Source organism: Notechis scutatus, chromosome 4 (genome assembly GCF_049901735.1).
Source record: "Notechis scutatus isolate UNSWTSFEM ecotype Mainland chromosome 4, rNotScu1.2, whole genome shotgun sequence".
Lineage (NCBI taxonomy): Eukaryota > Metazoa > Chordata > Lepidosauria > Squamata > Elapidae > Notechis > Notechis scutatus.
This window is the reverse complement of record NC_142012.1, coordinates 157,853,296-157,869,129: the sequence shown is the minus strand read 5'-3', so window position 1 is coordinate 157,869,129 and position 15,834 is coordinate 157,853,296. Positions and strand designations below refer to the sequence as shown.

The 15,834-nt window shown below is 39.6% G+C and overlaps 1 protein-coding gene across 3 annotated transcripts in view; it reads right to left on the bottom strand.

Annotated features, from left to right (window-relative positions):
- Positions 1–15,834, bottom strand: part of USP13 (ubiquitin specific peptidase 13) — a 104,199-nt gene that overhangs the window by 64,275 nt on the left and 24,090 nt on the right. For 2 of the 3 annotated variants that reach the window (XM_087965384.1, XM_087965383.1), the window contains exon 3: positions 11,717–11,777. The exons of the other annotated variant lie outside the window; for it this stretch is intronic. In XM_087965384.1, coding sequence (XP_087821510.1) covers positions 11,717–11,777 — 61 coding nt within the window. The remainder of the gene's footprint in view (positions 1–11,716; positions 11,778–15,834) is intronic. 3 annotated transcript variants of the gene reach the window in all.

Below are 15,834 nucleotides of genomic sequence, written 5' to 3'. Positions count from 1 at the left end.
GGTTGGGTATTCTCCCACGTCATTGTAGTTCTTTTAAAGTTGTAGCAACGTTTCAGCAGAATCTCATCTGCCATCATCAGGCTTCTGTATTGTGTCCGTCTGTGGGTCAGACTTTTACAGTGGTTTCAGATTTAAATTTGGGGCAGCCTATTGCTGTGCCAGAATGGTTTTTTCTTCATCCTGATTGGTTGGGAGTCTTGGTCTGTGTTTATTGGTCTCGGAGTTTGCTGTGTTCTGCTTGATGGGTGTCTCTGATATCTTCTGTCTGTTTTTGGCTCTTTTTGTATCTTGATTGGCTGGCAGCATTGTGTTACTTTAATGGAGGCCTTTAGTGCAGCTTGGCTTCGGGTAAATGGACGGCTATCATTAGTTAGGAAGCTGGGTTTCATCTGGGTGCCTGATTGGGGTGTGTTTGAGCTGGAGGTATCAGGGGGGAATCTGTTTGTGCCCAGGTGTTTGCCTGGCTTGTGGTGTGGAGATTTTTTTGTTTGTGAGTGCAGGCTTCCAAATGATTGACAGCCTGGTGGAATCATCTCTTCTGTTCATGCTTTCTGGTCTTTTTTCAATCTCTATGGCTTCTCTGATGACTCTGTGGCTAGGGTTTTCCATAGTGGCCAGGGTTTTGGTGCCATTGAAGTTGATGCTATGACCTGTAGCTTCCATGTGTTGGACTAGTGAGGAAGTGTGTTCCAGCTTTTTGACTGCATTTTTGTGTTCGTCCAGGCGGGTACTTATTCTTCTATTGGTATATATATACACACACACACACACATACATATACATATACATACATACACACATATTCTTAAGTTTTCATGGGTACTTACATGTATGGTATTCAGCTTTGTTCGGGTATTTTCTCACATCATTATAGTTGTGCTTTTAAAGTTGTAGCAACATTTCGGCAGAATCTCATCTGCCATCATCAGGCTTCTGACAGACACAATACAGAAGCCTGATGACGGCAGATGAGATTCTGCCAAAATGTTGCTACAACTTTAAAAGCACAACTATAATGATGTGAAAAATACCCAACAAAGCTGAATACCATACATATATACATATATACATATATACATATATACATACATACATACATACATACATACATACATACATACATATATATATTCTTAAATTTATATATATTCAGCTTTGTTATATATTTTCCCACGTCATTATATTGTGCTTTTAAAGTTGTAAAGCTACAACTTTAAAAGCACAATTATAATGACGTGGGAAAATACCCGAACAAAGCTGAATACCATTCATGTAAGTACCCACGAAAACTTAAGAAATATAGATAGATAGATAGATAGATAGATAGATAGATAGATAGATAGATAGAGAGGGAGAGCAACTTTTACCCAAAATCAGGCAAAGCAGATTGAGTTGCTTGCAGAATCACAGATTCACTCACAGATCTACCTTTCTGCAATCTGCTGCCTGAGTCTGCACTGAAAAATAGAAGCCTCGGTTTGAAGGAAGGTGCAGCTCTGCTCTCACGCCACTTCTCTCACCCCACCCCACAACCCCCTGAATACCACCCCTGACTGGGCCTCAGGGAAGCCTCCTGGGTGAAGGCAAAGCAGTTCAACAGCGATTTAGATTAGCTAGAAAGTAGAAATCCAACAGGAGGGGAGGGGCCAGCCAGTGGTGCGATTTGCCGGTTCTCCGAACTGCACAGAATTGTAACAACCGGTTCTATAGAACTGGTCCGAACTGGTAGAATCCCACCGCTGTCTGTAAGCCAAGCTCAGAGAGCATCACGGACTCCACGGATTTAGAAATGCTAATGTCAAGAGCGGAGCCTATTTCCCTTCTAAGGGGCTGGAAGCTCTCCGAAGCTGAATCAGAATTCGCAATTAAAACGGACGACGTCATCAAGAAAGGTGCCGCCAAACGGCACAAGAAAGGAGAAGAGGCCACAGCAGGCAAAGCAAAATAAGGCATGCTGTCAGCCCACAAAGAGTGAGGTGACGCAGGGGCCAGGCACAGGAGAGGGGATGGAGAAGCTGTTATTTTGGGGAGATTTCCTTCGTCTGCCATCTGGCTAAGTTGAAACAAGCATCGCTCCCGTCACTCCCGTTGGTGTTGGGACGATGACAAACATTCGTCGCCAGCTGACTGAAAACAGCAGCTGCAACTTCGGCTTCAGGCAGACGGCCGAAACCGTGGAGTTAACAAGGCGGAGGGGAAAGGAAAAGAAAGCCTGTGCCAAGAGGCATCTCCGGATCAGGTTTAAATGTTGCTTACTGAATGTGCTAATTATAGCAGGATTATTAGATCCCAAATTGGGCTGCCAAACAAGAGGACTGTTGCATTCAAGGAAGGGGAGAGAAAGGAAGGTACACTCTTATATCGAAAAACACAAGCACAAAAGGGCCCCTGCCCCCCCCCCGGGTTCCAAATTCTTCCATTTTCACCAGTTCCATCCTATTTACAGGCGGTCCCTGACTTAAAACCATTCATTTAGTGACTGTTTGTGATGTTACAACAGCACTGGGGGGGGAAGGGTGACTTAGGACTGTTTTTCACACTTACGACCGTTGCAGCATCCCAGGGGAAATTCGGCCCTTAGGCAACTGGCATCTATTTATGACGGTTGCAGCGTCTCAGGGATCATATGATCCCTTTCTGTGACCTTCTGACAAACAAAGGGAAAGGGAAAGCCAGATTCATTTAACAACTGTGTTACTCACTTAATGACTGCAGTGACTCACTTAACATTTGTGGCAAGAAAGGTCGTAAAACAGGGGAAAACTCAATGATCTGTCTTGCCCAGCAGTGGAAATTTGGAGCTCAATTAAGGTCATAAGTCGAGAAAAAATAGTTAAGTATGTAAGTAAGTATGCAAGAAAAAATAGCCAGGGACTGTGAACCAGTAGCACATGGAAACTGAGTAAAACGCCTGACAACCAACAATCTCCCAGGTTTAAATTTGTTTTATTAATTCATAAACAGCCTGCCATTCTTTCCTTCAAGATTCCGTACTTGATTCACTTCTATTTTTGTTCTCTCAATAAACCCATGAGAGGGTTAAAGAGAAGTGGTGTATCAAAAGATCATTTCGTGAACTGAGTAGGAATTAGAATCTGGGTCTTTCTAAATTTCAGATTCTAAATTTCAGTCTAATACTTTAATCCGGGTTTTCCTTAATCTGTCATATTGAAATAGAACTGCAATGAGTTTAATGTTGTTGAAGCACAGCTCTAATCGCTTTACTACAGTAGCTCTTAAAATTAATCCCAGCTAAAACTCATAAACCATCATTGTTCTGTTCTAAAAAAAAATACTAACAAAATTAATCCAAAATTCATATTAACCAATAATTTTACTGGGACCAATGAAAATTCCACAAAAGATTCCTAAATTCTTCTGTAAAAGTAAGGAAACTCTTATGGTGATTATTTCCAGCTAAGTAGCCATGTCCAACACAGGAAAATAAAACAATTGCGGTACCTTAAAGCCTTGTTCAAACTTGGCAATGTTGACATTTGTATATTTCAGTTCCCAGTTTGCCAAAAAATATATTAAGACAGATCTAAGCCAAGCTCCACCCAAAAATAATAATAATAATCATCAGAAACCAGGTTGTTAATGGTACCAAAACACCCTATGTTCAGAAAGGACTTTTTCAAAAAATTACATTCTCTGCTTGTTTATGCATTTCCATATTTTCTTAGCAATTCAGCCCCAAATCCAGAAATCCAGACCCAAAATGTAAATGCAACTTTGGTTGCCAAGTGGCCAAAATGTAATCATGGAGAGCAGACTGGCCCTTATATCTTCAAATCTGAGTTGTAAGTAGCTCTGGATAGGACTGGTGTAACTTTGAACAGTTGCTAAGGGACTGGTTGTAAGTCAAGTATAGTGTCCACACTTTTTTTTTATGAGTGCTTACATGGAACCAACTAGGAGAGAATTTTTGGAGGGGTGTGGATGCATCTCTCTGCAGCATTAAATCACACCACAGAATGAATCCAACTTTTATAGAAGTGACTTTGAATAATAGATGAAGCCTAACATCAGTTGCCTATCTGGGGGGGAAAAAGTCTCGTGTAGCAATATGAACTTTATGATACATCTTGCTAGAATTTTTTTACATTGCTAAATGTAGCACCACTCATTCTACTCACAGCCCCAAAATAAATGCTTTGAAGAATTAAAAAAAAAAAAAAAAAAGACAAAGAGAGGTTCCTGCAAGCATGTTACTAGTCATTATGTAATCCTATTCTAAACAAATCTTACTTCAATTGGAAAGCAATCCTGTACCAAATAGGTAGGAATCTTAAACCACTAAAATTCAGAGTTAAATCTGTTAATCAGGTTATACCTCTGATTTGTCCATTCACAACTAATCTGCCAATCTACAAAGAGAACAGAGACAATCAAAGCCCACAGCAGTAAAATATTCAAAATAATAGACCTTGATGTGAATTAAAGTTTTGGATGAAACAGAGTGCCAGCCATGCCTGCACCAGGTCTCCCAGGGATTCTACCACTATGATGTACAGTACTTAACCCATGTAATAGCTTCATGACCACAACTGGATGACTTTGGGCCAATCACCAGGAGACTATGAGTTCTAATTCCGTTTTAGGCATGAAAGCCAACTGGGTGACTTTGGGCCAATCACCAGGAGACTGTGAGTTCTAGTTCTGTCTTAGGCATGAAAGTCACCTGGGTGACTTTGGGCCAATCACCAGGAGACTGTGAGTTCTAGTTCTATCTTAGGCATGAAAGTCACCTGGGTGACTTTGGGCCAATCACCAGGAGACTGTGAGTTCTAGTTCTGTCTTAGGCATGAAAGCCAACTGGATGACTTTGGGCCAATCACCAGGAGACTGTGAGTTCTAGTTCCATCTTAGGCATGAAAGCCAACTGGGTGACTTTGGGCCAATCACCAGGAGACTGTGAGTTCTAGTTCCGTCTTAGGCATGAAAGCCAACTGGATGACTTTGGGCCAATCACCAGGAGACTGTGAGTTCTAGTTCCATCTTAGGCATGAAAGTCACCTGGGTGACGTGGGCCAGTCTCACTGTCTTAGCACATGGTCTCAGGCTCAGGGGACAAGCCAGTCAGTCAATTCCACAATGTCAGGCAACTGATGAATCAATACTCAGTTGACCCCTCCCCCCCCCCAAAAAAGACCCTGCATTTGTGGCAAAACATGAGGGGGGAGGAAAGAAAACTAGATTTAAATTCAAAGATTTCCTTCCTAAGAGTTGTGCAAAGGTATAGAAGGACTGTGAGTGAAGCGACCACAGCAGTTCATGGCAGCTAGCCATCTCTCTCTGCATGGGTTTAAGGAGACCATGATTGTGATGTCCGTGGAGGTTCTCATTCATCCAGGTCATGATTATCCCAAAGATGCTTTTGATTTTAAAGGCAACTGGGAGTTTCTGATTTTTCTTTAAGACGTTTTGCTTCTCATCTAAGAAGCTTCTGCAGTTGGATCCAAAGCAGCTTCCAGGCAAAATGTCTCAAAGAAAAAAACAGAAACTCCCAGTTGCCTTTAAAATAAAAGCACCTTTGGGACACGAATGTGATAGGAGACCAATTCACCCAAATTAAGTGCATGTAAAAAGGGATCCATCCTTCTACCAGATTGCGAGGCATCCAAAATAGATACTGGCAGGCCATATGAGCTGCATTTTCTGCACCTAGAATTTAAACAAACATCTCCAAAGTGGCCCCCATACTGTCATTTTTAATATGACAAAAGAGGTTCATTATTATTAATTAGAGGTGCCCACTCTTGTAGACACTTAAAACATATTACACACTCTCACTTTATTAAACCCATGGAGAATAGCCACATTAATTGCATTACATTAATCATACCCAAACTACATTAATTATATCAACTTTTGCCTGCATTTTGGCTATATTTATCTCTCGGTCTGAAGAACATTGCACAGACCTATTCTAAGAGGACAATTCTCAATTAGGTGCAAGATTTATGTGCTTTAATTTCCAGCCATGACCATGCAGTAGAAAGAAGACATTTGTTTAAACCCTACAGCCCTGAGAATCATTTGTCTGAAATGCTATAGGCTCTCCTGTTTGAAAAGTGGGTTGGACTAGAAGACCTTGAAGGTCCCTTCCAACTCTATTCTGATTGATGGATGGATGGATTCATTAAGAGGAAGCCCATGCTTGAACTTAGCACAGTTCCTGAAACTTCCCCTTTAAAAGAATACAGGAAGTCCTCAACTTATAACCATTCATTTAGTGACCTGTTCAAGGTTACAATAGCATTGAAAAAATGATTGATGACCATTTTTCACACTTATGACTGTTACAGCATCCCCACAGTCATGTGGTCAAAATTCAGTCTCTTGGCAACTGGCTCATATTTATGATGGTTGCAGTTATCCCAGGGTCATCTTTTTTTCAAGTGTTTGTGACTTTTTGACGAGCAAAATCAATGAGGAAGCCAGATTCATTTTACAACTGTGTTGCTAACTTAACTACTGCAGAGGTTCACTTAACAGTTATGGCAAGAAAGGTCTTTAAAATGAGGGGGAAACTCACTGTTTTTGCTTTGCAACAAAATGTTTAGCCTCAATGATGGTCATACGTCAAGGATTATCTCAGAGGTGGTATTCAGCAGGTTCTGACCAGTTCTGGAGAACCGACAGCGGAAATTTTGAGTAGTTCAGAGAACTGGCAAATACCACTTCTGATTGGAGATTTTATAGTATCCTTCCCCTGCCATGCCCACCAAGCCATGCCCATAGAACCCGTAGTCAAAAAATTTGAATCCCACCACTGGATTATCTGTACGAGGCCGTCATAGAAAACACTGAGTTTCAACTTTGGTGAGCTCCTGCCAGTTAAAGTACCCACTCCTGGGTTAAATGAGCCTATGATTTTATTTTCATGATTACTAAAATGTAGGTCTGAACAGAGATCTATAGTTAACCTATTGCCCCGTCCCTCAAATAGATGCACCTTTGACCTGAATAAAAATAAATAAATCACATAATCCTTCTCTTCCTCCTCCTCCTCCTCCTCTCTGCAGCTTTCCAAAATACATTTATAATGGTGAAGAGCTGAAAAAAGGTCAAACCAGGATAGAACTATGCAAATAGAGGTTGCCATTTCTGGGCACTATTAAGAGCCAAGGGGGAAAGCACATAATTCACAAATGTTTCAATAAGATTACAAAATTGTAGGGCTTGGATAAGTGAAGTCTGGGTAAAAGGTTCATGTCTGCCACTCAATAAGTGGAATGGAACTGAAATCTGATCCCATATTTAGATAGTGGGACAGTTAGTCACAACATCATTTTCTGTCCCTTTGCTGCCCTTTAAAAAGTGTAAATGTTAAGAATGGCAAGGTATTGCAAACAATATTAACTATTGCTAGTTTGTATTTAATGAATTGTCACAAGCTTGAATATCCGAGATGTGGCCTTTGATGCTCACTGGGCTTGGTTGTTTTCTTGCAGACGTCTCATTACCCAACTAAGTAACATCAGTGCTACTGCGTGTGGGGTTTGCTCTCTAATTGTATAAAGTAGCTTGGCCTGCCAGTTGGAAGGAAAATCCATCTGGTTCAGTTCCAAACTGGGAAATAAAATGGAGGCTGGAGGCTGATTGGAAAGAAGGTCCATTTATTGATGAACAGAGACACCCGGGTTTTTGGTTCTGGGGCAGCTGGCCAAATGGTTGAATGAGTGAATGGAACTTTATAGGTTTCTGTGACTTTGAACTTCGAACTGTTCTGGGAGGTGGTGCAATGAAGGGGTTTGTGTTTCTAAAGAGGGTACTGGTTAATTCCTATTGTGGCTAATGGCTTTCATCCATTGGATGGTGTTGGGTGAGGGGCTGCTTGTTCTAATCCTACCATCTGCTTTTGCTAGCTGTCAAACTCTGCTGCAAGGAGTTTCGAAATATCCTGTCCTCTGCTGGCAGTATTTGATTTGCTTATGAATGGAGCCATCTAGATCAGGGGTCAGGGAACTTTTTTACCTTTTACCCCCCAAAAAATTTATAAACGCCGACGTTACCCCCTTGATTTGAAAGGAAGGTCCTTGTGTATGTAAACTATACAAACAGAATGTCGGAAATAAAATGCCTGGGAGTAATGAGAACGGTCGCGCCAGCACGACCGTCCTCATTACCCCCAGGATTTTCAGTTTTACCCCATTTGGGGTAATTTACCCCTGTTCCCCGACCACTGATCTAGATAGTTGACTTCCTCTTTCAATAAGCTCTTTATCTCTTTAAGTGCTGGCATCTGCCATGGGCTCTTAAGAAAGACTGGGGGCTGCTTTCTGCCTCCAAAAACATGTTTCTCCATTTCTCCTTTAGGGAAATATAATATTCTGCCTTTTTTAATATTCCCTAAAATATTTCATTCTTGGAGGGGGGGGCGCTTCCCACAGTTTGGTTATCTCCTTGGTAATTCCTAGCAGTTGATAATTCCACATCCCACTGATATGAGTAGGTTTCAAGGCAGGCAGACCAATCAATCAGCAGACTATTGACGGTAACATTAAGTTAATCAGAGGAAAAACTTCCTGATGTTGTAGTTCGCCAGGCAGCCTGTACAGACGGCAGTGGAAGCGGACAGTGGGGAAGAACAGAGACCAGTCCGGGAGTCTAGAGAGGACTCGAATGAGGGTCTTGCGTCCAATGCAGAGATGGGGCTAGGATCATCTTGGAGTTATGTGCTCCAGAGTCTGGCAGCAGTGAGGCAGAGGAACAAGGGGAGCCTGTTCCCAGTATGCGTGTGCACAGAGCTGCTAGAAGGCAAGACCAGCCAAGACAAAAGGGGAGACTCAGTAGTAAGGCTTGGAGGTGATTGCCCCTCCCCTAGGGTATAAAGGAAGTACAAAGGTAGAGAAACCTTTGCAGGAAGCAAAGTCGCTTGCTCTGTTCGGATTATACCTTGAAGCTCTGTGTGGACTTTGTACTTGGGTTGTTTTTTTACAGTTAATTTGGCACAGTTGTTGGCAGCAATTCAAAGGGGATAAAGGTAGGTGGTTATCTCGAGACACTGTTTGGGACTCATTATGGGCTGGGAATGAGCATAATTCCCAGCGCTGGAATAAAACAAGAGTTGTTTGGACTAAGCGTGTGCTTAATTACGGTCTCAGGAAGACTTGAATTCTATGCAAGCTTTTATCTGAGTACATGAAAAACCAAATTAAAATGTAACATTGCTTTTTCCATTGGCCTTTTCTCTACTTAATTTGTGGGCGTTATAATACTTTCTGAAAAATCTGGAAGGGTTTTTTTCCCCACAGCCTGGGAGGATTAAATCCCTTTTTTTTTCCTTTCTGCACTGCAGCTGTTGCTCTTTAGGAAAATTTCAAAGAATCAAAACAGACAGCAAACTCATTCTTTACTATATAACCTCAAGAGCAGGGAGCGTTGTTCTCTTGACTTAACTTTACTATTTGACAACAGTGGGTACATTTCTGACCTAAGGGGATTCTCTAGAAACATGCATTTTCTGAGGTATTGGTCAAACCTGAAAAAAATTAAGCAAGAGTCTATTTAAACCTCCATAGAAATATATTGTATTTTTGTATGTTCCCTCAAATGCGTATTATATCCAAGTATTTTCTGTATGTTCCTTCAAATAGTAATAGCACGCGGGCCAAATGCATCAAGTGCTGGCCACTGCAACATGTTGTCACAAGTTTGATACCCTGACTTAGACTTATATGCTGCTTCACAGCGCTTTACAGCACTAAGGGGTTTACAGAATCAGCATATTGCCTCCAACAATCTTACATCCAAGTTTCTTTCACACTTGATCAACTAGTTTTGAACTACCTTCAAACCAGTTTTTCAGGATCAATTTTAACATAGAGGCTTTTTTTGGTCGAGAAAAAAGCAATAATTGTCCAAGAGAGGGAAAAATGCCTTTGATAAGTGTTCAAATTATAAAATAAATAAAGAGGGCTGTTATCTTTTATAAAAAACCTCAATTAATGGTTTTACGGAGTTTTCAGGGTACAAGTGGGCTAAAACCAGGAGGAATAAATAGGGCTTTTGGTTTTAAACCAATATCCCTCCTTTTATCATTATAATTTTTCAAAGGTTTTGCTATATTTAGTAAAACTGTTAGTTGCATCATAGATCTGTACAGCACCCAAATCCTAACGTCTTTCTTTATCTTTAGAATACAGGTAGACCTCGAAACCACAATAGGGACTGGAAACTTTGTCATTAAGTGTTGTGGTTGTTGAGTTTGATGTTGCGTGATCGCTGCTTGTGATCTTCCCTGCCAGCTTCCCCATTGACTTTGCTTGATATGTGAACAACATGAATGGCAACCGTATAACCATAGGGCACTTGTGACCCTTATAAATGCACAGTGGTTGCCAAGCAACCAAATTATGATCACGTGACTATAAGGATACTGCATTGGTCGTAAGTGTGAGGACCAGCCATAGGTCACTTTGTTCAGTGCCATCATAACTTTAACTCTCTATCCCACCCCCATAATCATTTGACTTTCAAATCATCTTAATTGAATTTACATAAAGCAAGTAAGTACCCTTCATTTTTTGATGAGATCCAAAATACACTCATTTCTTCATTAGGTAGGTGAAAAAACTTGAGGATTAAATATTTTCGAACAAGTGTAAAAGCGAAAATAATGGATTTGTTCACCAAAGGAACCTGGGTTCTTACTTCTTAAAAGTCTGGCTTTGAATCCCCTGCATAGTTTGTGATGCTAAATTAAAGTTGCTGCCTCTTTCTTTTGAAAAGCCCATCTTGAACAGCTCCACAACAAGCAGAGTCCCTTCACAGTGAGATGGGCGGCTTATAAATTTAATTTAATAAATAAATAAATTCTATATTGAAGCTGAACAGTAGGCATGAATTTTATTTTATTTTGCTGAATTCCTCTTTCGACCCCGGCTTTAACATAAGAACTTACTAGAATCCAGAAATGTCTTCATAAATGGGATGGAAAAAAATTTGAGAGAGAAAGAAATGGGATGTGACAGAAAATAAAATGCACAATTATTCTAGCTGATCCCTAAACCTCAAAACTTGCCATAGCTTTTCATATTTTTTTTCACCCAGTTCCTTTCTTCTGAAGTGTCTCATTGCTTCTTTATCTCTTAAAAAGGCAGAGGAAACTATCAATAAAAAGGGTCATAACCAAAACATATAATTCACAAGCACATACACACATATAGTGACCTCTACCAAGTTACAGCCTGCTGATTTCAGAAAAGCAAATGTGGATTATCGACACCGCCTTTAATCCCAACAAAAGCCACCAAATTCTTAGCACTGAGAAAGACAGAAAACATGTTATCGATTTATTCAGAACAAAGGGCTTGTGTTCTCAGCTACACAAAGAAAGGATTCGTGATTGAGTTTACTAAGTCATGCAAAGTGTTTGTAGAGTACATGCAATGAGGGAATCCCTCTACACAGGACTGCAGCTTATAAAGTGATTTTTTTTATTTAAAAATTATTTTATTTAAAAATTATTAAAAATTATAATTTTATTTAAAAATTATAATTTTAAAATATATATATATATATATATATATATATATATATATATATATATATATATATATATATATATATATATATATATATATAAAGCCTCCTCTATCAGCTATAGAATTTGAAGTCAAACCAGTGTGAATCAAAACTCAAAACATAAAAATGCATGCACCTAGGTTAGTCAGAAGAAGGGTGTGAAAACAGCTCTTTACAATACCTAAAAATAGCTTGAGGTTTCTCCTTTTTGGTAAAGCTCCACCAGATGCCCCTGTTACCTTCTGAAAAGAAAGAAAGAAAGAAAAAATAGATAAAAAAGAAGAGGAAGAGAAGGAAGAGGAAGAAGAAAGTTTTTTTTTAATCTAATGTTGCTACAAAATTTCCCTCTCCCCCCCCCCAATATATTGGGGGGGGATGAGAACCCGCATAAAAGCAATCTGCATTGATACCCTGGTGTAAAATGGATGCTATTATTTCCAGTAACTAGAAATTGGTTCTATTGCACCACAAAGAGTTGTCATGAAAGCAAATTCAAAACAGCAACAATGACCATGATAATAGAAACACTAGTTAATCATTGCACATTGTTGATAGTGCTGGCTGAAGAACTCTGGGAGTTGAAGTCCACAAGTCTTAAAGTTCCCAAGGTTGGAGACCACTGGTGTAGACTAACAGAGATTTAAAATGAAGTATTCCAACAAGTGCAGATTCATTCTTTCCTGAAAAGGTAGCCTTGTGGTTGTTTTTTTTACTTACCTGCTTTTTAAAGAAAGTTTTCATCCTGCCTAAAGTTCAGCCTTCTCCAACCCAGTTGCCCTCTAAATGCATGGACTTCAACAGTCAGAATTCCACAGAAAACAAACCCATTGCTAAAAACGATGCATGCAAAGTCCACACGTTTGAAGGGCATTCGTATTGCAGAAAGTTGTTCTACTCAGCTTAGATTTGCCCCCAAACAGAAAAATCAAGTGCCACTAATGCCCTAGTGTACCGTATTACAAAATATGATTGTTGGTTGTATGTTTCATTCATGTGAAGGCACAGGGAGCATTCATATCATGCACCAATCTTTCTCAAATCCATGTTGACTCAGGATGATAAACTTTGCAATTCAACACTTTACGAGAACAACGGGTTGAAGAAGACTGCCAAAGACTTTGTAATCAATTTAAGAGTTTCCCATCCCCCCCCCAAAAAAAAAAATATTCATGAGAATTGAGGCTTCAACTTATCCTGCCACCATCAAAAAAGTTCAATGAGAAGTTCATTTCATCAAAAACTGGTCACCACCATGCTTTTGATGGGAGTATGACAAATGTAATAGGTTGAAAAAAATTGGGTAGAATTGATATGCTTCCCCTCTCCTGATGGGAAGAGAGGGGGATAGCCTGGGATACTCCAGATAAGCAGGGGATCAGACTAGAAGACCTTCAAAGTCCCTTCCAACACTGTTGTTCTGTTACTCTGTTGGGATTACTTTGAGCATACTGACTAAAATTCAGAGAACTGTATTCCATCACATCTGGGCAGGATTAACATAGGAAAGGCTATCTTGAAATATAAAATCTGGATCATAAGCTCCAAAAATATCATCTCTTTTTGGAATATAAATATATATTATTTTCTTGCCATCTTTTCAGAAGCTGAGAACATTGGCTATTACTAAATGTAGTAGCAGATCAGCGTCAGTGGAAATTACAATAAATGTCAATTTTCTAAAGAAAGAGGCATACAAAGTCATAATAAATCAACAATGTTTGGCACTGAAAGATATCCCCATTTCATTAACTGGGTATAATTTTTGGCCTTGCATCATGATATTTCTGTGAAGTTACACCTGTTAGACACCTGTCCATAAAAGTATTTAAAAAGCATGATCGAATCTGTTCTTTGGGTGCAAGCAAATACCACCCAATAAATTTAAATAATTACACAAAACAACACTTTAAATAATTTAGCATGCTAGACCACCAATTGCTGGTGGTATAGTAATTTAGCATGCTAGACCACCTATTGCTGGTGGTATAGTATGTTAAATTAGTCTCAAAGTAGATGCAATTAATAATTGAAATCAGCAATTAATCAGCCATTAAAACACCTGTTCAAAAAAATGTTTATCAATCTAACATATTTATTAACCTTCTATAAAAAAAATGTTTGCCCAATTCTGCAGAATACAAGCCAAAGAGCTGGGAACCCAACAAAGAAGGTAGGACCCAGAGTTGGTATCAGGCAAACTTATAGCAACTATAGGAGACCCCCTTATTTTGTCAATGAATCTATAGGTTCATATAGAAAGAACCTGGACCTTAAACTTTTAGAGCAGGGGTGTCTAACCTTGGCAACTTTTAAGACTTGTGGACTACAACTTCCAGAATTCCCAAGCCATTGGAAATTCTGGGAGTTGAAGTCCACCAATCTTAAATTTGCTAAGGTTGGACACCCCTGATTTAGAGATTTAAAGGGAATAATCACAAATGTATATTTTGCCAAGAAATAAATTGGCATCTAGTACGGTGCCTTAAGAATAGGAATAATATTGCCTTTTGGATTCCGCTCAAGATCTCCTGTCTATCAAATTATTGTATCAACCAAAGTTTCCAGACAATTCATGGTCCTTCTTTTTATGATAGTCAACCCATGACATAAAAGGCACACTTTTAAGGTTATGTTTTCTCAGAAAGTGATATAGCTAATGCACTAATGAAAGGTGGTGATTAAAAATGTTCCTGCTGGTTGCTTCTAATTGGGAAACCCGAGAAGAATTGGATCAAAACAGAGTATATAATCCTGTTACCATATCTAATCTAATTCAATCTAATCTAAATCTGATCCAATTCCAACCTTCTTTTTTAATAGCATGCCAACTACAGTATATTCAACCTACAACCTACACTACAAACTTGCAAACTAAGTGGAAAACATTTGTGCCCTAAATTTAATATACACACAACAGGGGTGGGATGCTACCAGTTCTGCCCGGCTCTATAGAACCGGTAGCTCTAAAGAGCAGCAGACACTGAACCGGTTCTGTGTCTGCTGCTGTTTGGCCCACCTGCCCACCCAGGCTCTTACCTGTCCTTTATTTCCTGTTTTTTCAACCTCAGCTACTTTGCACGTCACAGCTGAGGTTGAAAAAGCAGGAAAAAAGAAGCTTTTCAAACGCTATGCATCCATGCGCAGCGCTTTTCAGCTGTCCGGGCAGCACAGCTTAAGGTTTTTTTCACACACGCGCATAGCGTGCATCAGGCGTGCATGCGCAGAAGCCGCATGCGCGCACAAAATATAGTCACCGAACTGGTAGTAACACCGGTTGAATCCCACCCCTGTACACACACCTATACTTAATACAATATGTATTGGTATTTTAGATAGATATTTTATATAGATATAATATCTATCTATCATCTATCTATCTATCTATCTATCTATCTATCTATCTATCTATCTCTATCTATCTCTCTATCTATCTCTATATATATCTCTATACATATCTCTATATATATATATCTATATCTATCTATCTATATATCTATATATCTATCTACCTATATTATATATGATAATCTACAATTAATATGTATAAGCATCGGCAATCAATAAACATCCATACAATCAATAAAACACAGCAACTATTTCTATGCAATTTTTATTTACAGTCCAAAAGTTTTTTTTTAATCTAAACTTTTAACAAAAAGGTCATATATAAATACAAGAGATGGTGCAAGTTTTGGGATTTGAAGGGGGGGAAGTCAGGGGTGGGATTCAAATTTTTTAACATCCGGTTCTGTGGGTGTGGCTTAGTTGGTGGGCGTGGCTTGGTGGTCATGTTATTGGCTGGGCGTGGCCAATTCAATATCACATCGAGGCGTGCATCTCCTCGCCTGGCCTCTCATGACTGTGGGGATGCTGCAACAGTCGTAAGTGTGAAAAATGGTCATAAGTCACTTTTTTCAGTGCCATTGTAACTTTGAATGGTCACTCCACACAAGCAAAGTACCAGGAAAAGGAGGGGAAAAAAACTCCAGAGATGTTCCTGAGACAGGAAGTCTAGTCCTGCCAAGAATGCAATAAGGGTTAACGGAGAGGCAGTTTCTGTAAGCAACACCAGAATGTTTCCTTCCTGCCTTCCTTACAGGATTAGGCCAGTAATTTCTTCTAACAACCAGTTCTCTGAACTGCTTAGAATGTTAACAACCAGCTCTAGCGAATAGGTGGGAACTGGTAGAATCCCACCCCTGAGGGAAGTGCTTCAGAACATACACGTCATCAGTCAGCAACTCCTTAAATCAAAAAGATATTTTCCTGAGACTCCTCTGCAACTGTGTGGGGCTGCTA